At 35.4% G+C, this 23,663-nt stretch overlaps 2 protein-coding genes and 1 long non-coding RNA gene across 6 annotated transcripts; all 3 read right to left on the bottom strand.

The window, feature by feature from the left end:
* Positions 1 to 2,261: 2,261 nt before the first annotated feature.
* On the bottom strand, positions 2,262 to 4,700 carry LOC122313218. Its single transcript, XR_006243318.1, has 5 exons — positions 4,363 to 4,700; positions 3,328 to 3,429; positions 2,985 to 3,128; positions 2,529 to 2,623; positions 2,262 to 2,440 (listed from the first exon to the last, which is right to left on the bottom strand). It is a non-coding gene; the product is annotated as an uncharacterized LOC122313218 (long non-coding RNA).
* Positions 4,701 to 6,544: 1,844 nt separating this feature from the next.
* Positions 6,545 to 10,672, bottom strand: LOC122313219 (teosinte glume architecture 1-like). 3 transcript variants are annotated; one of them, XM_043128011.1, is made up of 4 exons: positions 9,921 to 10,672; positions 8,766 to 9,049; positions 7,586 to 7,722; positions 6,545 to 7,460 (listed from the first exon to the last, which is right to left on the bottom strand). In XM_043128011.1, exons 2-4 carry the CDS (start codon positions 8,975 to 8,977, stop codon positions 6,838 to 6,840), a joined length of 972 nt encoding a protein of 323 aa, XP_042983945.1. In that variant the 5' UTR covers positions 8,978 to 9,049; positions 9,921 to 10,672; the 3' UTR covers positions 6,545 to 6,837. The 3 variants fall into 3 exon arrangements, with proteins under 3 accessions (XP_042983945.1, XP_042983944.1, XP_042983946.1); XM_043128010.1 differs by having other exon boundaries at positions 8,766 to 9,054; positions 9,921 to 10,670; XM_043128012.1 differs by having other exon boundaries at positions 8,766 to 9,054; positions 9,915 to 10,074.
* Positions 10,673 to 12,866: 2,194 nt separating this feature from the next.
* LOC122312354 (probable DNA primase large subunit) lies at positions 12,867 to 21,277 on the bottom strand. 2 transcript variants are annotated; one of them, XR_006243170.1, is made up of 20 exons: positions 21,039 to 21,277; positions 20,405 to 20,466; positions 20,231 to 20,334; positions 20,054 to 20,135; positions 19,887 to 19,946; positions 19,640 to 19,697; positions 19,137 to 19,156; positions 18,725 to 18,808; positions 18,577 to 18,641; positions 18,320 to 18,368; positions 18,160 to 18,207; positions 17,982 to 18,071; positions 17,769 to 17,828; positions 17,337 to 17,396; positions 16,860 to 16,934; positions 16,612 to 16,697; positions 15,670 to 15,763; positions 15,469 to 15,576; positions 14,235 to 14,305; positions 12,867 to 13,098 (listed from the first exon to the last, which is right to left on the bottom strand). XR_006243170.1 is itself a non-coding variant. In XM_043126929.1 (20 exons), the coding sequence occupies exons 1-19, from the start codon at positions 21,169 to 21,171 to the stop codon at positions 14,273 to 14,275; spliced, it is 1,356 nt and encodes a 451-aa protein (XP_042982863.1). In that variant the 5' UTR covers positions 21,172 to 21,277; the 3' UTR covers positions 12,867 to 13,098; positions 14,235 to 14,272. The 2 variants fall into 2 exon arrangements, 1 of the variants encoding a protein (XP_042982863.1); XM_043126929.1 differs by having other exon boundaries at positions 14,235 to 14,290.
* Positions 21,278 to 23,663: the final 2,386 nt, after the last annotated feature.

Here is a 23,663-nt window from a genome sequence, read left to right on the forward strand (position 1 = left end):
TCCTCATAAAAGTTCATCATCATCTGATCTGGGTACGTAAAATCTAGCATCTTCTGTACTAAAAAAAGATTTAGTCAGAAATTAATTAATTCCAAAGTCAAAGAACTAGTAGCTTTGGGAGTACCGCTTCATATCACAGTACTGCAAATACCAAGTTTATAATTTTGGACGTGGGTTATTAGTAAAGCAAAAGGCCGGGTTGGACTTGGAACTATCAAAGAAGTATAGTGTTGATGATATATCCAACGGCTAAAGTTGAATGTTGTGGGGACTGATCATCGATTATAACTACGTATCCATGTCAGATTTCTTGCCATTTTAAGGTAGACACCGTCAATGTCAACTATTATGACACGTGGACCTTATTCCAGATTTGGTAATTCTCGTACGTGTTGAGGAAGTCTCGTCTAGCTAGTGGGGTTTCTCTCCTCCCAAGTTTATCTATGTCCTATCACTTTGAGAAATACTGACTGCACGTTGCTTTTGCTCTGGTCATGCTTCTTTGCAGGTCACCTTTCTTTTCTTTTATCGCACCAGTTGAAAGCTCCATTATTGTTTGTGGCAGAGACACTTGGGTAAAACCAAGAGTTGCATATATAATTTGCATCTGTTTGAAATAGGGTAAAAACGAGTAAAGTGATTATTAGAACTACTTTGATCATACGATTCAGTTATCCTTTAAGTTCTAGAAAAAATCTATTCAATTATCTATTTTTTTATCATCCTTTCATTATCTTATGATATGTCATTAAATGATATATTTATAAATAAAATATAATAAATAATTTTCAATCATCTAATGTCACATTATGAAATGATAAGAGAATAATAAAAATTAAGATGATCATAAATAACATTACCCTAAATTTTATCCTAACTTGAGAGCTCACGACTCGTAATGCAGCATTACTCTAGTTTGGACAACCTTTTTTCGTTCAATACTATATAATTAAACGATTGAATGCAATCTTGACGTAAGTAGGCAAAGATATTATACATGTTAAAAAGATCAAAGAAAATCAATCATCTATATATCTTTGCCATAATAATCAATAATTAAAATTACTAGGCTCAACTCTCTCAAGCACCATTTTACAACCATTACATATATAGAGCATATTGTGCGGGGAGGAAAAAAAAGGCCGGTACCAAAGCATGTCATGACGTGATCATTGGGCTTTAGAAAATCTTATTTGGAAACTGTTTATTGACTCATCCAACTCATTAATGAATGGAATTTGTGGAGCATAATTGTGTATGTGACGCCCGCTTTAATGATTCGACCTAATAAAGAATCATTATATTTTTGTTTGTTTGTAGATTTTTAATGAGGCTTTGGCCATAGAGCGGAGATTTAGAGTATTTATATTGGTCTATATATATATATATGTATATGTAAAGTTATTTTTACATAATATGAGCATAAATTTAACTGCATTGGATTATCCATCTTTAAATATTTGACTAGTTATAAACAGTAATTTTATACTTTTACATATTTACTATTTACTCTCTAAAATATATTTTACTTATTTTTTCTCTCTCCTCCCACGCTCTTCCACACACTATTATTTCTCTCTCCTCCAAAATAATAAAATATTATATTTTGTTATTATTTTGTCTCAAATATGCATAAGCCAATATGAAAGTTTTGTTTGAATGACAAAGTATATATGCAAAAGAGATGATTTTGCATATACAAAGATATAGACCAATGTGGATGCTCTTATAGGCGCAAGTCACTGCGATCATAGACAAGCATTGTGGGGGTCCGTCGTCCAGGAAAGATTGTTTTACTCGTTCTGAGTCTTGACTTTTGATTTGACCAACCTGATCCACTATCTAGGTAATTTGACTAGATATATGTAGGCCTGTTCATCCGGGTTCCGACCCGGAAATTTGGGTAGACTCAAACCGGAACCCTGATTTCAAATCCGGGCTAGAACTCGAACCGGGTTAACCTGGGTCAGAAACGGGTCGGAACCTAGATGAATTCAGGTTTTGAAAAACCCAGATTCCGGGTTCCGGATTGAACCCGGGTCTCTCTCTTTTTTTTTAAATAAAAATAAAAAACTCATATAAAAAGCCTAAATGTATCCAAGAATAAATTTTTTAACAAGGACCGGAACCTGGGTCTGATTTTTTTTATAAAAAACAATAATAAATTTGATTGTGCACTTTAGAAGTTGAAAAATATCAACTCTTATATCAAAGTTTCACTTAATTTGCCTAGCAATAAAAATACATGTAAAACTAAAAAAAACGACAAAAAGAGAGTGGATTTTATTCAAATTACACAAAATAGCACACCTCAGGACCCACAGCATCACTTTTTTCCAATTCCTTCCAAATACAATTATCATATATTTCTAAGACTCTTTGAATTGGAGAACCAGCTTCCAAGTAACAAAGAGCTACATGCCACCAATTATGTGTCAGCCTGGAGATGAAAGATTATTAGGACCTCCAAGAAAGTGAGAGAGATTAAATTCATGTAAAGTATTATGCAGAAAAATTAATATGCATACATAAATGAAGAACAAGACCTCCAAGAAGATGAGCATCCTTCCATGAACTGTACTGCTTCTTCAAACCGGCACTCATACTGTAGAACATGGCACAGCTGCATAAAATTCATATCAATATCAATAATCTAGGTGCTAGTAAATAGTAAATCCTTCTTACTGCAAGAACTTATTGGCAGTAATACAAACTACCAATCTAATTATTCTAAATCATACTTTCGTAAGGTTCATGATCAAATCTTGGAACCACGCTTACATACATTATCAATATCCTCCTAACTCATCATAGCTTTTATTTCCCAATATAGAGAGCATTAAAGGGAGTATCAAACCACAATCCATCTAAAATACTCAATATTCTAATATTATATATCAAAAATCCGATTTTAAAATTGAAGTAAAAAGCTTGAGAACTGGAGGATAAAAATCCTTTAAATGCACTGAAGTAATTTAACTCACGGCATGTTGTGCCCAGTAATCTTGCCCATTGATCTCAAATCCCTTTTTTGCAGCTTTCTCAGCATCTGCCATTTGGTTAAGCTCCAGCAAAGGAAAAGCAAGCATGCCATATATGAAATTTTCTTCTTCATTTTTGGGTAGAACCTGTTCAATTGACAAATTGTACAGGACCAAATTGACATGAGATAACTAATGTTCACAACCTCAAGTTAACATGTGTTCAGCCACATCAAATGTCAAGTCCAGTAAATACTTTGTCAACCTTGCTCTCCATACATGTGCAAAAATAATCAAATGGAAAAGGCTCTTTTAAAATTTTTCAGGAAATAACAAAAAAAGGCACCTGTTGAACAAGATTCAAGGACAGATCAGGTCCACCAATGTAAAAGGATAGCACTTGGGCCCTCTTCAATGAAATGAGATCTCTTGGAAAATCTTTTATTATCTGCAAAAAGTGAGAAATTACACTGATAAAGCTTGTGCATACACTAAAGAGTGAACCTAAAGCAAATCACAATTGGAGGTTGGGGCTCCTATCAATTAGTTTACCACATAGTATAATCCCAACACGTCAACAGCATTGCAAATTTCTTAAATAGAAAAACCTTGTGCACAAACCATGGAATGTCTGAAAAGCATAATCATGAACAAAGATTGAATGTTAAATCATTAAACCAATTGTTGGAAAGATTAAGTTTATGAACCCATAATTCATAAGTTTCATATATAACCTCACTATAAGGGGCCTAGATTTGGTTCTAGATTGTTTCAAATGCGTAACTCAGTTTATTAATGTTGTGACAATTGCACTCGATCCCTCTTGAGTTACTTATCATTTTGGCAATGATGAAACGATAAAAACAGAATAATAACAAAACAGAACGTAATTTCTTAAGTCTTCTCTGCTTTACCATTCTTTTTTCTGAGATGTTTAGGATGAAACTAATGCAATGAAATGCCCAGCAGACTCCAACGATCAAAACAAAAAATGAACCCTAGATCTAAGCGTAAAACACAAAGAAATGACAACAAAACAGACCCAAATCAACAAAGTAATAAAAGGAAAAAAAAAACCCTACAAAAAATGTTGCAGATCTGAACTTGAATAGATGCTATCACAGATCTGACCTTAAAAAATCCATACAAAAAAGGATACACACAGATCTGAACTACCTAAACATAAATGAACATTTCGAGCAAGAGAAATCACTAACGGCATACACACTTGCATATATTCAGAAAAATCGACAATAACAAATAACAAAGGTAACGGCATACACACTTGCATATATCCAGAAAAAACGATAACAAAAAACAACAAAGGTAATAAAACAAACCCAAATCGGAATAAAAGGGACCCATATTGCAGAGAACAAACCTTGGGACGACATTTCAACTGGAGAAGGCTTTACTTCCTGGAGAAGGCCCCCACGACTGATGAGAGCGAGAGAGACTGAGGAAAGGATTAGCGGCGGCTAGGGTTTCACTCTTAGATGAACGAGAGAGAGAGAGAGAGAGAGAGAGAGAGAGAGAGAGAGAGAGAGAGAGAGAGAGAGAGAGAAGGGGGCTGGATATGTAGCCGGGGTAAAATAAATAAATGAAACCGAGTACCGGGTTTTTAATCCGGTACTCGGATTCTAAATCCGTACCCGGACCGCATAGATTTGGATTTTGCGATCCGGATTTCGGTCCGGATTAAATCCGGGCCGGAACCAGGAACCGGAATTCGGACCGGGTCGGATTTTATCCGGTCCGTATGAACAGTCCTAGATATATGTATATACGTACATATATTGTATTATTCACTTATACGACCGTTGCACTATATCTCTAATTATCATCTTAAATAGAATTCTCAACAATTTCATGGACTTAAGTGTGGATGTAAACACGTTATTGAATCACATAAATTACATTATATTGTGTGTAAGTGATTCCACATTTTGCTTTATTTTTTCTGATCTTATAGTGCCTAACAAAAACTTCCACAAAAGCTAATATATTTAAATGGTTAATTTTATATTTTAATTTTTAATAATTATAATAAACTCCATAATTGGCGTTTTTAAACAGTAACTTGTATTTGAATAAAACTTTGAGATTTTGAGGACACTAGTGCTGGCAATAATAGTCCATGGAGCTGTTCGTACAACTTTATGGTAATGAAAATAACTTCAGTTAAAAAAGAAAAAAAGAAAAAGAAAAAGGGCTTCAGATCGCTTTCATCACCAAAGATGCCAAATATTAGACAGCTTTCAACCAACCACCACATGGGCAGAGCAGTAAGTAAACAACTACTTTATATTCCCCCACTTTGATGTATCTGTGTCATAATTGGATTAAGTATATTAATTAATTCCAGTTTATAATTTAAACCAAATTAAAATGAATTCAGTTTAATTTTAAGTTGAGTCTAATATTTAAATACTTAACTCTCTAATCACTAAATTTATATTAATTCAAAACTTCTTTATACATAAAACTTATAACTTTTTTTAATTTAATACCTCTTTTGACACACGGACTTACAACTTTTTTTAATTTTTCATAAATATATATAAATTCATCTTAATATTTAAATATATCTAAATTTATTTTAAGTAGACCCTACAGAATTCACTTAACTATCTCAACTAAGAATTATTTATAAAGAACCAATTCATCTCCATTTAACTTAACATCTAAACGAACTTAATTTATATATCTAATCTGTATCTGTATCTAGAATGAGAATGGAAATAAACCATTTATGGGTAAAAAAATTTTGCAAGGTACCAAATCAATAATGGTTGGTTAGAAGAAATTATTTGGATCTTGCAGCATGAATAGTAGGCCTGCATAGCTGAATTAATGGAAAATCTTCGAGATCAGATTATTATCATCAAGCACTTTTCAAGAACATCGACAACCATAATACATCAATCATTTATTTGAGAATTTTATTTATAATATTCTTTAATTTCTTGTTTCTTGGCCAACAGGAATGGCTATTGATCTGTCTGTATTGGCGCCGTGAGGGGAATATACGTACAGAAAAGTGAGATGGTTGGAAAAGGAGGTTCCTCGTGGGAGTTGAAGAAGTACCACAGACTCCAGCATTTGCAGTAGTCATAATTATTGTCTTTAATCGTCTCTAATCATTGTGCATTTGTGGTAGCACACTCCGTATTATTGGATTCATTCAAACAAATCAAAGGCCATATTCAAAAATAATTAACGTGATTTGCAAGAAAGTTAAAATTGATTTCAAAGTCAAAACAGAATTTATGGGATTCTTTGCTCCCTCTTGTAAGAAAGAATCATTAAAATTCATATCTTTTTTTCAAATTTTGTCCCTCCAATCAATGAAAATTCTACAACCTGCACGGCTATATGCCCTCCACAGAAACCAAAGAACTCACGTGGGTTATCAACGTCATCGCTGATAATCAACGTGGGACATGGAAACCAACCTTAGAATTATGACAATCTGATAAGTAATCCCCATCCAAGAGTCTCTCTCTCTCTCTCTCTCTCTCTCTCTCATATTCGGGGTAACAACTGCGTCATAATATTCCTCCTTGAAAAAAGAACTTGATGGTTCCTTTGAAATCAACCAGAGAGTAAGATCGTTACAAACCAACTTTTTAGGTGGCTCATGTTCTTTGCAAGGAAAGAAGACAGATATACACAGCATTATATAAAGACATGACCTCCATCTTCCTCAAGGAACGTAAATTCTTCCATAGTCGATAGAAAGATTTTACATTCAGCGACACATTGGAAATCTCAAGTTGGTTTCATCCGCTAAAAGCTCCCGCTTTCAAGAGATTACAAAGGAGAGAGGCAGACATGGCGTATATATGTATATTAACTACTCCCACAAGAAGGAATGCGTTTGGTGAGGCCCGCTTGCAGATGAACTATCAGGCCCAATCGAAAACATACCCTCGCAATGGAGATTGGCATTGCTACTACAGTCATTAACCAAAGCAGAAGACATTGTCTTGCCCTCCATTCCTAAACCATTATATTGCAGACTGGGGACCAAGGACGACTGAGCCAAAGGGCTCGGGTTGAACTGCAGCATCATTTGGCTCAAACCAACCTGCCGAGTCTCAGCTGGTGTTGATGACAGAAGAGAGAGAGCACAGTCAGAGTTGATGACTCGGTTTAATTCATTAGAGAACTCTTTCTGGCTGCTGCTACTAGCATTGTTGGATGCAAAATTAGCATCCGGTGGCAGTTGGCAAACAGCAGCTCCAGGAAGCTGGGAGGAACTAGTGCCTTGTGAAAATGGGAACTGCTTTCCTTCTTTGTAATTGTGGCATAAAGAATCAGGAGTTATGTTTTTTCTATCAAAGAAGTTCAATTGTGAATGGCTGTTGTACAGCATAGCAGTATCACTCTCAACTTTGACAGCCCCAAACCAAGCAGAGCTCGCTACAGGACCTTGCGGAAATAGTTGTGGACTACTGAAAGTTAAGATTCTGGTGCCTGGGACGACGAAGTTTCAAAGATCAATACAGTATCTTAATCATTTTTCCTAAAACAACAAAAATAAGATCCGGCTCCTGAAGGGAGTGGATGAAAATTTACAGCAGCAAAACAAAAATCTCAACCTTGGTAGCTGGAGGGGAGCCTTCCCGAATTTAGGGACACAGATTCTGGTTGAGGCTTCCTACGTCGTCGGTTGTGTCCATCTAGACGTTTCCTGCAGCTTCGCTTTCCCTCATCAAACTCCCCAAGGGAATGGAACCTAAATAATGCATTGAAAGGGATGGCAATAAAACAAGCATACAAAGAAAGGATAAAGTATGTATTGAGCGAACCCAACCAAAAATACCTATCAGGCACTGCAAATTATGAACCATTAGATATGTTCCTCAGAGGAATGAAAAGATCTAAGGGTCTCTGCAAATGCTAAAAAGAAATGTGTTCGTTAAGAGGACTCCCACTAGAGACAGATTCAGATGCTATTCTTATGTCTAATTTAACCTTAGGCAAACTTTGAATGCCTTGTTATACTCCATCTAACATTATTCTTATCACTAGGAATCTCTATTATAAATCTAGTTCATTGACAGCCCTGTATTTGTCGCCACAGTTTATCAAATTACTAGCTAAAATGCTTTTCCCCCATTTTCCCTTTCCCTTTAAAAAATATTCTGGCTCTTCAGTCTTCCTCATGTGACATTCTCACCCATACATACACATAAACGAACAAAAGTCAAGGAGAATATTAAAAATGGAATATATCCAGGAAACTACTTTTTCGCACGTTTCAAAATTATTTGGCAAGGAAGGAGATGCATGTTTATATGTAGGTAAAGCTTTTGAATGACAGAAAAAATTTCAAAAATAAATAAATAAAAGGAAGATAGAGGAAAAATGTAAAGCAAAGGTAATGCATGGAACGATGGTTTCTTACTTTTGAAGCACATCAAGTACTGAAAGCCAATGAGACTCTAAAATTACCATTAAATAATTTAAAAGCAGCAAATGCTGAGCAGCCAAATGGGACTTACAAAACAAAGTCAAGACAACCAAGATTGAGGTATGTGCAGCCTCAATCCAATTATCTTGTACATTTGTACGCTTTAAGCTGGTAACATGACACCATGGTCAAGAACGAAGGTACCAAAAACAAACTAAAGGCCCATAATGGAGAAAAGATGATGACCACAACAAATTCAACAATATACCAAGTTAAAGTTAGATTAAATTAACCAAAAAATTACAAATTTACACATACTAGACACAACTACAGTATTCTGCCTCTGTAAGTATTCTAGTTCTTACCTGCTGCACTGCTGGCAGAATCGTTGTTCCTGACCCCTGATGGTAACTTTTGAGGTCTTAGAATGGATTTCGCATACTTTATGGCGTCGGTGGTAATCCCTGCATTTACTAAGGTCTGAATTACACCCATCAACCAAGCATAAAGGGACCAGGCCTCCATTCCCAGCTGCTCGAGCCCTCTTTGTTGATACTGATGATGATGATGATTCCATCACACAAAGCCCAGGTTCCTTCAGCTTGCCAGTCAACCAGCCCTCTATACAGATTTCTAGTCTCACACACTTCTGAACTGCCAGAACCAGCAACAGAATCAATGCAGTTCAACTATAAATCGGGGAGCAGCATCAAGATTTTTTTTTTTTTTTCCTCCTTTTTTGTCCTAAATCGCACAGACCATCCATTACACACGTTGAGCAAATTGATTTAATTTCAACATGGTTGTAAATTAGTTGTTGGAATTAGTCTATTAAGTAGAGCTCAAACCAGAGAGAGAGAGAGTGTTTGTGTGTGTGGGGTGTTGTTTTTTTTTGGCCGGGGGGGGGGGGGGAAAGAATTATGTGAAGCAGATTATTTCAAGGAATAAATTGAGGGAAGCTGCAAAAGACAGGACCTTTTCGTAGTAGTCGGCAATCTCATAATAAGCACATGCAGCCGTGAAAATATCTCTCGTTTGTTTTCCCAAATTTGATCAAACTAATTCAACATCAAGCTCCTTAAACAAGCTTACCTTTGGTATCGAGATGAAAATTTTTCTTTTCTACTTTTCAATAGAAAACCTGTAAGTTGGAGCAAGTTGCCAGCATTTTTTTTTCCTAGAGATAAATATTCAATTGAATCGCTACGATTATCACTGTTTACATTCACTTTCCCAGTATGGCTTTTTCTCATGAAATGATTTCTATTGCAACATACAAAGTCCACCCAGTTCCTAAGATTTTCTACTTTGTACTGATGAGCTTAACAAACATGATTAGACCTATTATCCCTCAAAACCAGGACATGGGAATAAAGAAAGGAATGATTTTCATTGCTAAATACAGGGTAAAGAACCCAACAATTAGAAACCCAGTTCATAAAATTGTAAAGATGAGGTAGCCTCCCACCAAAAAAAAAAAAACACAAACCGATGAATAAGAAAAAGTTCAGTACCGGTACCTCGGGAAAACCCACGAACCGAGCACTGAAGAGGCAAAAATCTTGTCTTTGGTGACTTCCAAGCTGTCCAATTGGAGATAATTTCGAAAAAAATTGCCAGTTGAACAGTACAGTTAAGCAAGAAAATTGGTAAGCTAAACAAGTGTGGAAATAGTTATAGCCATAGGGCAAAAGATAAACCAGAAGATCCCTGGTTTGGACTTCCCAGCCATTAACTCTGACACACGGTTCTACTAAAAAGTGTATAGAGAGAATGAACTCTCTTTGTGGCTAGAAGCAGCGACAGAGGAAGAGAGAGATTGAGCTGTTTATGTGGGATTATGGGGAGTGATAACTAAGACAAGAGATAATGTATTCAACTGAGAAAAGGTCGACAGGTAGAGGGATGGAAAGAGGGAGGGAGACCGGAAATGGTAAAGAGAGCGACCATGAAAGAGTAGAAATGCTTTCCAAGTCTCTCTCCCTTCCTTTTTAGGCTTGCAGCCTTGTAGCAAGGGAAGAAAAACATGTAAAAGATAACAATAACGAAAGAAAATGAGGGGGAGAGAGAGAGAGAGAGAGAGTAAAGAAGGAACAAAAAAGAAAGAAAAAAAAAAAGGAGTGGCAACAAAAGCGACAGGGTGTAGTTGTTTTCAACTTTTGGAAATCGGATAAAGAACCAAGTACAAAAAGAAAGGGAGGAAGGAACCAAGAGTTTCTTTGATGCTTCACATCTCCATGGTTGATAAAAAAGATTTTCCTCAATCCTCTCTCTACCTCCTGGGGGTTTCGGCTGTATTATCATATGGCTGTGGGGGCCTTCCTAACGTGTAGCAACAGTAGTCTCTTCTTATCCATTGGATTTTGGATTGCACGAACGTCAAGGTCTAAGTCAACCTACATCAAAATCCAATATACATATGGACCTGCGTTCAATAAATAAATTTAAAAAAAAAAAAAAAAAACAACAACAACAAGAACAATGGAAGAAATTATAGATGAGAAACGAAAGCAAGCAATGTTAACATAGAAGCAACCTTCTATCCTACTGATAGCCTAAGGTCATTCATTGCATGAGACTGTGAGAGCCTTGATCCGAGTCGTCCGAACTCGGATAAATATTTCTTCGGATTTCTGTCTAAAATTGGGAGTTAACCAGATAAATAATTAAATATTTAATAATAGAAGAATAATTAACAAGAAAAGTGAATAAATGATATATAATTTATTTATCTGTATATCCTAAACAGGTTATCCAAAAAAGAAAAAAGAAAAAAGAAAAAAAAGGCAATAGTTGCAAATAGAAAGTAAAAAGATGGGTCAAGAATGTTTGCGTGAGACAGTACTACCGACTACGCAAGCTTAATTATCTAATCATCTACGTCATATTTACCAGTAGGGGGGCAATCTGCTGCAGAGGTTGTTCCATGGACACCGTCTCATTTATCTGTAGGAGTACAACTTGTCGTATGTCGTAACTGATCAAGAAATTTGTGTTTTATAAAGTTAAATTAATTTTATAGAGCCCTCGTAGCTACTGCGTATTTCTTATGTCTAAACTCCTATATTATCATGAGGGGCCGGGGGGGGGGCCTCTGTGTGTGTGTGTCTGAATGAATAGCTAGGGTCAGGACCATTTTGTATTGTGTCGGAAAGAGCTAACATTCTGCACCATCTCCATGTTTCATTTACTTTTACTGTATGGAACATGATAAATCAAACAACCCATCGCGAATTTATTAAGTTAATGCTCAGATATGAGTGCCCAAAAAAACCGACCAAAGACAAATGGCAATTTGAAAGCAAGCTCCTTGACTCCTCTATTATTGTATCCTTCCCAATAGAATATATAGGCTGTTATCATGGTTGGAAATGGAGCCACAATTACAAACTTGTTTAATTTACCAGAACCCACCCACCTTTGTTTTTTGTACTTTCCTGTTCATCTTCTTTAGAACTCAACCCTGTCATGGAAATGCTACAGAAATGGAAACCTGGTGAATGGTCCAGCATAGCAAAAAAAAGCCTTTTTGTAACCCATAAAAAGAAACCTGCCACCCATTTCTTTGTTTAAATAGGAATTCCTCAAGGAGGCGGGCTTTTTTGGATTCTCCCACCCAAATTCTGGGGAGCCGGAAAACAAACGCTAAAATACATTTATAATAAAGTAAAGACTTCCACTAGTTGTTGGTAGGGAATAGTTAAAATAAAAAATACTCGAACGCTTTCATGACAGCCATCCGCTATTTCCTGAAGTGTGCCGAAAGTCACTTTGTTAGGCATAATAGCGCCACACTTTCATTGAACCACCTTTAGGAGGAATATTCCAATGATACTTAGTTAAATAATGTCGTGCTTCATTATGATCATTGATCATCTCATTAAAATACTTATATTAACCTTAAATAATAAAGATTCCTATCTCAACATCCCTCTTTTCCCCTAACTTCACGAGATGATCCTACCACTTTCTAACACACCACATCCTTTTTTTTCCCCTTTTGTTTTTTCACTTCTTTTGTAGGCAGGCTAGTACCATCCATTTATAAGTTCTTCAATTGATTCCATAAGAAGAAAGAAGGCATTTTGTGCTTTTGAACCCAACACACTTTTTTTTTTTTTTTTTGGGGGGGGGGGGGGGGGGGGGGGAGGGGAAGGGTTGGGTGGGACAGTGACACCGATCAAACACCGATTTTTCATCTTAAATTTTGAGGTGCATAATGGCAGATTGTAAGTTGTAACAAACAAGATCGTGTGTGCAAGTCCACCTAGACACAACGTTAACAACAAATAAGGTTGTCTATGAAACTATAAACAAGAGATGTATAGTATACCACTCAAAAAGACAAGGGATGTAAACCCAAAGGCAGAAGTAGATACCAGACCGCTGTGAAAATATTACTCGACTGTGTTTCTCTCGCACGCGGCCGGCCACGTGTTAATGCAGCACTATATATTATTCAAGCATTCTCAAATAAAGAGGATTCCATTGATATTAAAATTAGTACAAGAACATTTGTTAGAAACCCCATCAAAATTCCATACTGCCATGCAGCATCTTAATCAATTCTCATTGTATAATTGTCCACGAAAGTCACACCTACCTACATTATATACATAAACACTCGATACAACAGAACTAGTTTTGTTACGGACATGCGCATATAAATGACTGCATCCTCCAAGATGCTTACCTGAACTGGAGAAATAAGTGAAAAGATCAAATTCATGTAGAGTCATTCCATTGCAAACTTACATTGATATATAGATATATTTTTATATATATAAAGTGGTCCGTGACCAATGAAAAATGACGACAATCAATGAAGATAATCTGAAAACAAAATTACTTGGGCATCGCAATGGAAATTTAAAAACCATTTATTTCAGGCAAGGGAGAAACATAATACATGGCACAAAATCACCAAGAACTGGGGAAACCAACACGGCACGCTTCGTTCATAATAGGCCATGGATTTCATTTCTAGATCTGTTTTCAATAATGATTCTGTAGAAGCAACACTTCCAGGTTGTAAAAGCCTGGGTACAGGCCGAAACCCAGATTTCTGGGTCGTAAAAATTCAGATTCATTCAGATTTCAACCCGGGTCATAATCGGGATATACCCGCCCCAGGTATACCAGATACCCGGTCCGGAATCCGGTTGAATACTCTTACATATACTCAACCTTCTTACAACAAATCACGGGTCAACCCAACTAATCTGATCAATCAAACTTCAATATTCCCAAGCTGAACACCAACCTGATGGACGAATTTGAGAGCTGTCCAAAGTTGCAACACGTGCTCAAACCCCCTTTTTCCAGTGGTGAAGAATTTTCACTTTTTGATTACCTTTAATTACAACCCAGGTGCCATTAAGATGCCACATTTCCCCATCAACCCCCCACAATTTTAAGAAAAAGGAGGATCTACCCCTAATGTTCCTTGTTGAGAATTCGCACCAAATTCAGTTATCAAGCATGAAAATAACTAAAATTATGCGACCTTCTTTTTAAAGAAAAACAGAGGCAGAAACTGGAAAAGCGGGTATAAAGTAGTTAGAAAGCTTAGCCTCTTGCCACTAGTAGAAATGCCTCAAGCATCTTTACAAATGAGCAGGAAAACAGACTCAAAGAACTGTGGTTCCTTGAATAAAACATATGGGCAAAAAATGAGAAAGTGATCCGGTTCAGTTCAATGATTACAACTATAGGTCCTTTACCCGCCTTACACAACTATATCACCATATAAAGCACAACTATGATGAGAAATAGAGATTTGCGAGGTGAGGGGATTGATCCAAATTTTTAATAGAAAGAGGTTAAAAAAAAACCTGAAGAGGACTGCATCTCTGTCGGTCACAAATTCTCTTTACACTGTAGACTGGTTCTGCAAAAGGAATTACTGGAAACATTGTAAATTGCTAAGATCTAACTTATGATTGTCCAAGATTTAGTTCCTATAGTTTTAACTAGAAAAATAATTACGATAACGAGCAAAGACTAGTGCTATTGGTACAAGTGTATAACCGATTTTACAAAAGAGTACTACTATATTCACAAAGGAATCATGCAAAAAAAATCCTATAAACTGATGTGACTTCGCTTGATTAGTTAGATTTACTTTACAATAAAAGTAACTTTACAATTTAATGAACTATATTGAGCCACGTCAGTTTGTGTGATTATTTTTGTGTAATTCTTTTGTGGTTAGAGTATTTCCTTTAAAATATACAAGTTACCAACTAACATGGCAGTTTATATAGCAGTGCAATGCCATTCATTCCAGTTTAATGAGACGGCCCACACCTGCCAAATGCACGACAGATACACATTTGCAAAGGAAGTTGACGGCCAGACAGTTTGAAATATTTATTTTGTAAAACAACTCTTTGTATATGTTGTTTTCCAAAAAGAAAAATGCAGAAGACCTCCATAATATTTCATATATCATCTAGCTGTTTAAGGTCTAAAATAAATAAAAAATGAAGTTAATAATAATAATAGTTCAAAGAGAGGAGGCCTTTCAACTGATTGATCTTGTCCAATCCAAACGTAGCCACTTCGGCTCAAACTGAGGGATAGATACACCCCTACTTTTGGCTGGCACTCAGGCTTAATTTCAGGCTCACAATTGAGATCATGATAAGTATCAGCAGATACAACGAGTTCATTCTATATGAACGTCATACATAAAAATATCTTATATGGTCCAGTTAGCGGAGAATGGGCATCCAAGGTCAGATATATCAAAGCAATTCAAGGAACCAAAAAAGGTATTGAAGTGATTCCCAAATAAAACTGGAAGGGCCAAACTTTCCCTAAAATCCATTCCACAAAATAAGATGAGCCAGTTATCAAGGGACAATAATGGAGTGGAACAGCTCAAGCCATTGGGTAGATCCAATCTGATAGGTTGATATAAGTTTCTTTGCAGGGGTACCAAACTTGTGGAAGTCGATCTGGATAGTTGATAATGGACATCTTATTCAAATATTACTTGCAAAGGTGACTAAAAGTTCTACCATGACAATTAGATTAGATTAGACTTCTCAAAACAAGATCTACCTTTGATTGCAGGTACTTTTGGCTGTCAGTGAAGTATTGATTTGGATGGTTAATCCCAGCATCACATGATGTGCCATGTATAGCTTCAAACGTCAAGGTGCATGCCAACTGCATTTAGGTTAGCCATTTATTGCCAAAGCTTGACCAACATGTCTACAAAACCATCTGAAATCAAATTTATGGTAGTTGATAATATCCAACCTGATAATGTCGACTTCGCACTTTGTCCATTACATCTTCAACTGCCCTGTTATTTAGTCTCATTTTACCGAGGGCAGCTCTTAGATTCTCTTCACTGTTACATAAAATTGATAAGCCAAGAGAGATGTTCCATTAGAGTTTGTTTCCAATATTTCCAAATGTGGTGGTAGTGTCGATGACAATATGCAGTGCTAAGATATTTGGAACTAACTAAGAAATGTATGATCGATTTATTCAGTAAAAGCCTGCCTTGTCATTAAAGTCTACCACATTAGATTGCTATTTCTAACCCCAGAGAAAGGATGGCTACTAAAGGTAGATGGCATAGAGCTGTAAGTAAAATATGCTGGAATGAATACAGTTTTTTTAACACATGCTACTTCATTTCGAAAAGGGGCATTCTGTGCAATAAGATTAATCCACAGATACAAATGGCACATTTTATTCACATTTTTATAAAAAAGGATTTACATTTTTATACCATTCCTTGATTGCACAAGCCATGAAATCAACTGTCCAGTAAAAGTTCAATGACTCTAAAACGTTATCAAGTACAAAGTGCAAACTTCTGGTATATGTGAGGCATCTTTGTGGGATTGGTGATGAGACAATTTTTTTTATTTTTTTATTAGTGATAACAAACTATGAAACTGAAAATCAGCCAAAGGATGAAAAAAATCTCATTACATGCTTTAGGCATGAACATGAGAAAGAAATGCAATTTCGGGGAATTACAGGGACTTAATGATAGATTGAAGTCCAGAAAGTTGTTGACAAGGTTGTCGGATGTAACGTGATGCTCTGAACAGCTTAGCCGGTTCAATTCCACATTAATATTTACATATTTTTATATGTAACCCCCATATTGATATCTAAAAAGTTGAATTCTATGATTCATGATTGACAATAATTGAGACAATCACAATTAGTAATAGAAGTGACCTGAAATGTCGATAGGGGCACCCGTGATGATCTCCTGCACCGGGAGATGAAGAGATGATCTTTTGACAAGAATAAGGAGTATAATCCTGCATATACATCCATAAATGTTTCAATGCCACAAACATCTACACAAGCAAGTAGAGGAAATAAAAAATCCCCCTCAGGGAATCTCTGAATCAGAGGTCAGCTCCTTTAAGAATGCAGCATTTAATATTAGTCTCTTGAAGGGGATAGTTTTGATGTCTTACGGTTCTCTTCCCTTCTCTCCCATAATTATGGCGAATGCTGTATGCATATTCTTTGTCAAATCTTTCAGCACCAACCTATAATTAAATGATTAAGCAAGGATATAAAATTTTTTTATCAATGCAAGGAACAAGGTACTACATACCAAAGCATATACCAAAACTTAACTACACATGAGAGAGAGTGTGAGAGAGGAAGCCTCCAAAATAGAGCTTGCAAAGAGCAAGGCTCTTTATTCCAATATATAAACTCACTGTGCATAGCAAAACACCTTTACAGGTACACAAACAGCATAGGCACAGGTTTCTAGTCGTTACTGATAATTGATATACATATATATATATAATGTGCAGGTGAATTTGTACTAAAATAAACCTTTTGAATTGATGCTTTTTGTAACTTGCAATTGATGATGTAAAGAATACAAACAATATGCATACGAACATAAATAGCAAAATAATCCATTGTGCCATGCTTACCTTTTGGGAGAACTCAGCTTTCCAAAACGCAAGGGCATCATCCAGCTTCAATCCAATACCCTACACAGGAAGAAAATTTAGAAGAAATGAGAGAGAACACGCGAGGAAGTCTAACTAGTGCCAAGAAAGTGCAAGAAAATAAATGATTCTATCAAGAGTATTATAAAACAAGAACAGACATTTAAACCAATTACATATAGACACATACACTAATGTGTTGTACCTGCATGAAATAACAACACAAATGCCTACTGGTTCCGACCACATGAAATGTGCAACAAGCATATGCATGCCATATCCAGCAAAAAAAAAACCATACTAGCGAATTATGCATCTAAACACCATAGCCTCACATAATAGAAATGCTAAATACCCATGTAAGAACATAGACCAGAAAGGTAGAAACGACATCATGCAGGTTTGAAATAAAACCTTGAGAAAGAGGCCGAACTGCATCCTTCCTCCATGCTTTAAGTGATGATCCTCTCTTAGCTGCACATAAGTGGCATAATAAACCATATGAACAAAGGAAAATTTTAACATATATATATGTATGCAAAGGGATGTCAGAGAAAAAAAGGGGTGAAAGCATACGAATGATGAATGACTCGATTGTAATCATGATTCTACAAATAATTCTCTTACCTTTTCAAACAGGTGGCGCATGCATAGAGGAAATGAACTCTGAGCTATTTGGTCAATCTCTTTTATGGATATATCACCCAGTTCTCTTGGCTAAAGTGGTTCAACAAATTAATCACAATAGAACAATAAATATGTAATTGAAGAGTAATAGGATAAGCTAATATACTAAATAAAGTACCTCAGAATAGTCAGGACCCAAGTAGCTTGTGCATAGGGCTTCTACAATCTAGACATTCAAATAAAAATGTCAAGTACCATACTGAAACAAATAGCCCTAGTTTGACCTACAGGTTCAGTATCCAATACTTCTTTTGATGGGTACATCATCCAATACTTACAGGAGCCAACCGATCACTCTCTTGTTCTCTGATGGTAGATATCCACTTTCTGCAAGCAGAAACAGCAAGTTCTATCATTTTGAGAGTCTAGTCCTTGTTTTTGTTTTGACAATAAAGAACAATGCATTGTGGAAATATATGGCTAGCTCATCAACAAAACTATGGACATGATGTAGAAAAATTTTAGGAAACAGAGACTGGTAGATGTTACAAACATATGATAATGACTTTATGAACTTTACACCGCTGACAACAACCTGTTTGTGAGAATGAGTGCCTTCGATAGATGACTGCGGAATTGTGTGGCAACAAGGGAAACCACCTGTGAAGAGGGGGCAAAACATCATAAGATCGCTAATGACCTTTATTTCACTCAAGTACAGAATAGCAAGAATTATAAGTAACCTGATTCCTGGCAACGTATGCATGCCCCTTATGGACAAACACTCTACGACCAGCTACAAGCTCTGGAACTTCTTCAAACGGTACCTTCATTGGGGTTAGGAACGACATAAAAATACATAAGCCAAATTAAACTACCAAACTAGAGATGAGATACTACTCTGGAAACTATAAGGTGGGGAAGCTCATCCATTCTAGATATATCTGATTATGATGCTTAAATAAAGTGAAAATCACCAATAAAAGTTCAGAGCATACAAGCATATTTACATGATGGCAAGACTTTATAAGCGAATATTTCTTATACATTCAATATCATTTTTTAACCTTATCCATAATCTGTACCAGGATATCCGCCTATAAAACTAACATATCTTTTTCTAAAACAGATGAGAAGAAACAACAATAAACTAACCTTGTAGAATACCGTATCGGCTGCAAAAGAAGGGCAGAAACAAAAAGAGAGAAGATTAGAATATAAAAAATAATAATAATAGCTACGAAAGCTAAAACTTTTACGGTCAGAACCTAGACTTCAAGAAGAAGGAACCAAAATTTTCTAGAATTCTAGATCTTTTTCTTTCCAAAACAGCCAGTGAGCAAGATTTGAAGAGGCACGGTAATGTACACATACTTCTGATGAGAGAAGTTCCCTTTTTTAGTACCATTCAAAGCCCAAGAGAAACTTATAGGTTTTATTATATTTCAGTACCTGTACCAAATACTTCGGACAATACAACGCAAGGAAGTCGCTTTCAGATCCCAGGACAAAATAGAATTTATAGTACTCACTCAAACTGTTATTAACGCAATCGTGGTGAAAATTACATTCACTCAAGTGCGTGGAGTGCATCCATTTGGACCAAAATACAGAACTAAAATGTTTTTGACATGATAAATGGCCACTGAACTCAGTACCAGTTGATAACGGCGGAACGACGGAACGTGCAACTTGCCACAATTTGTCCTTCGTACTCTGTGGAGGAAAATGAGTTAACCAATAAAACTTACAATGGTTGAAACTCCAGAAGGCTTAGGCACTATATGTTAGAGAATCAGATGGGCTGAAGTCAGTCGTCTAACGAATTAGAATAATACCTTACTTTTACAAGTAGTTGCATATATTTGTAAAGTTTTCTCTATTAACCAGATTGCACATAATTACCTCAAATTCTGCGTTGCTAACTGCTTTGTATGGAAGGTCAAATTCAGCCATCAGTGCTCTCTGTAATCCAAACGAAGGATCACTGTCTGACTTGAATGAAGAACCAAGTGCCACATAGAATCTCAGAAGAGAAAAAGAAATTGCTACATAGAATAAGCAGAGCCTACCTGAGCTTCAACGCTTTCAGACATAAAACGGTAACGAAATAGGGCAGTCTCCATGGAAAGAAACCATTTTCTCAAGTCCTCCCTAAGACACAACATTTTGCAATTAGAACGAGAGCTTTTAGGATAAAACATAAAAAGGAAAAATATAAGCACGGAGCTGATGGACCAAAATCTCACGTTCTGCAATACGCGAGACGGAGAACAAAGTGGGATATAATATCCTTGTTGACAACCTCAGATGCCTCCGGATGCTTCATATTTGCTTTCCATAGATCGCGTTCCTGTGCAAAGCATGTAGGTTAAAATGGAACTAATGTCAGGAAATGATTAATTTTAAGCGATAAAATTTACCACTTGTTGCATTTCTTCCGGCTTCTTTCCACGGGACAAAGCATCAGAAATCCCTTTAAGAACTGCACCAGAAACAATAGCCCAGAATTAGCGCAACTCTGGAAAAACACGTGTTGAAAATTTGAAGTCAGATGACAAAGGCAACAAAATCAAGTAAGTATAAGGTCGATGTCATATCTACTTCATTTTGCCTTTAGTAAGGAAGAAAGCTCAATAAAACGGAGCCATATAGCTGTTGATTGTTGAATGCTCTAATTAGGTATTAAAAAAGAGTCACACGCTTAAATATTTCTATCTTTTCCTACATATTTTTAGCAGCCAATGGGATCGGCAAAACTTTTAAACAAGAAAAAAAATATGAAAAAATAGAAAAATAAAAATAAGAACCCTACATCTCGATCAATTGCTTTGAAAGAGGAGAGGAATGTGAAGGAATCAAATAATTGATTGATCTGATTATTTTTGTACAGTTGCTCGAGAACCAAACGAAGCATTAATATAATCCTCAAACAATAAATTCCAAGAGAGTAAATTTCTCCAAATTTCCGTTCGAGAAGTTTAGCTCAGAGGGGAATTTCATGGATAGTAATACGAAGTGGAAGAGTAAAAGCGAAGAAGATGAGAAATGGACTACCGCGGAGGCGATCCATGGCAAAGAGCTCGAAATCCTCAAGTCTGACTTCGAGCGCTGGAGCGGAGCGGTAGAGAGGGATGGTCGATACGGCATCGTAGTGGAGAGCTTTCCTACGTGATCCAACGATCTCCATTTCGTTCCCCTATCCAACACTCGAGAGATCGAGGAATCCTATCTCCCAAAGCGCCTACGATGGTGTCAGATCTCAGAAATGGCGCGCGCCAAGGACTGGGGAGACAAATTGGCGGGAAACAGGAATGGGCTCCTTATAACACCTGGGCTCTCACCCAAGTTGGGCCAGTGACAGTATTAGAAGCCTTAAACAGGTCAGGATAAGGATTAAGGAAAATGCAGGGCATCCCGCTCCTTTTTTTTTTTTTTTTCTTAATGATTAAGAATTTTTTTAATGTTATTATAATTTTTTTATATTTTTTAAAAATATTAAAAAATAATTTAAAAAAAAAATAAAAATATAAAATTTTTTTTTTGCCTAACGACGACTCCCAGCGGGAGCCACCAACGGTGCATGTAGCACTGTCCAAGGATTAATTACTCATATGCTAAGTAGAAGCTGTAAATAGATAAAGTATTGCGCAACTCCTTTATTAAAAAAAAAAAAAAAAGTTGTAGTAAAAGATAAGAAAAATATTTTAGTCATAAACAAATTATATAAAACTAAACTCATAAATTAATGTGACTTAATGTAATATATTAGATTATAAGATTGTTTTTATTATAAAATAGATCTAATAGATTTTATGAAGTCACATTGATTTATAGATTTACTTTGTATAATCTATTTGTGTCTATAGGCCCAGTTCTAAAAAACTAATATTTTTTTGTATTATTTTAAAGTAGATTCTACTTTTTTATAAAGATCTGTGTGAGACTTATCTATTTGAGACTTGTACAAATCATTTTTTTTTGTATAAATAATTCTAATATCATGACCTCTTATTGATATCATTTTATTCATATAAGTAATGCTATATATAATATTAAGATGTGCAAGTCTTGTACATTTCCTTTTAAAGAAGTAGAGTTTATAATTAAAAAAATAATTTTTTTATATGCGTCTTATATTTATTTACTTTTTTCTAAAAGAGTGTGTGAGACTTGCATTTCCTAAAACTACAAATATCATTTATCTATCCATATACTTAATGAAAATCATTATTATTCCATCGTTATATCAATTTATTAGACGGGTGAATTCTTGCACGATTTGAGCATTAATTTATCTTTTTCAAACAATTTTGATAAGGCGAATGGTTGTGAAGGATCCAGACTAATTTAAATTGAAGTTAGCAGATGATACCGGTGCATTAAGTTCTCAAATATATGCTAACAATGTAGTTTTAAAGAATGTGTAAAACTTATAAGTTCTTAAGACAATTAGCAGATGTTTTCATTTCGAAATTTGATTTTCATTTTCAATTGGAGTATTTTTTTAAACATGTGACATAAAATAAAATTCATCTAACCAAGATTAGATGCAGTTTCTTAATAGGAAAAAGAAACACAAATCAAAACCATTTATACAAAATAATAATGCTATATTTAATTGTTTAGTTCACAAGTACCGTGTAATTGTTTTGAAAAAGAGTGAAATTTATTATTAAAAAATTATTATTTTTTTTTTTTGTTATGATCGAATTTTATATTTACTCATTTTTTAAAAAGAATTACACAGCACTTATATACTCTATAACTGAAAATCTCATTTCTACCTATAAAAAAGGACTAACTCCTTTGAAGATCAATGCAAAGCCAAATCAAAATGGAAAAGCAAAAAATCTTGACTAACTCCGATCTCGTCTCATCGGAAGACCGATCATGAAGGTGTAGCTGGGGTGTGTCTCAAGGCTTTCGTGAAAGAATAATATAATCCGAAAAGAAAATTCAAGATCTAGATAAAATATTGTTTTAAGATATGATTGGACCGAGTACAAAGACCCAAAAATGTAAAAATAAGATAAATAAATTAAAGTTTTTGGTAGAATTAATATTAAAATATAAAAAAAGATAGATCTAATTATGTAAATTATTATGCGATCATATGATCAGGCCAGAACCCTCGTACAAGATTAGGTCTTGATCATCAAATTTTATAGTTTAGAAAGAAGAGAGATAGTTCATTGAAATAGACCTTATAATATTTATAATTAAAAAATTAATAATTTTTATGTAAATTCTGTATTAATTTATTTTTTAAAAAGATTTCGTGATGTTTGTATTAAATATTATTTTTATCTCAATTATAAATACATTGACAGTATTAAATATTCAATAAGTACTATGAGGCATACTCGAGGAGATCTCGGACACAGTACTGCAGCAGAACATACAACGATATTGATTGATGCAAGACAAACGACCGAAAATAGTATAAGATTCATGAGAAGATCAGAGGACAGATCATCCAAGGGGATGAGGAGGATCTACGTACGTTGAATCCAGAAGCACGGACATGAGAGAGGACACAAGTATAAAACTATTTCCGGCCAGATGTTTCAACATGACAGCCTTTTAAGAAAAGTAGGACGTACATGATGGTGTCAAGATTGTTTTCGTGTGGGCATATATTAATATTGTTGTCCCATCAGATCCAATATTACAATATTC

This window comes from Carya illinoinensis, chromosome 6, assembly GCF_018687715.1.
Source record: "Carya illinoinensis cultivar Pawnee chromosome 6, C.illinoinensisPawnee_v1, whole genome shotgun sequence".
Lineage (NCBI taxonomy): Eukaryota > Viridiplantae > Streptophyta > Magnoliopsida > Fagales > Juglandaceae > Carya > Carya illinoinensis.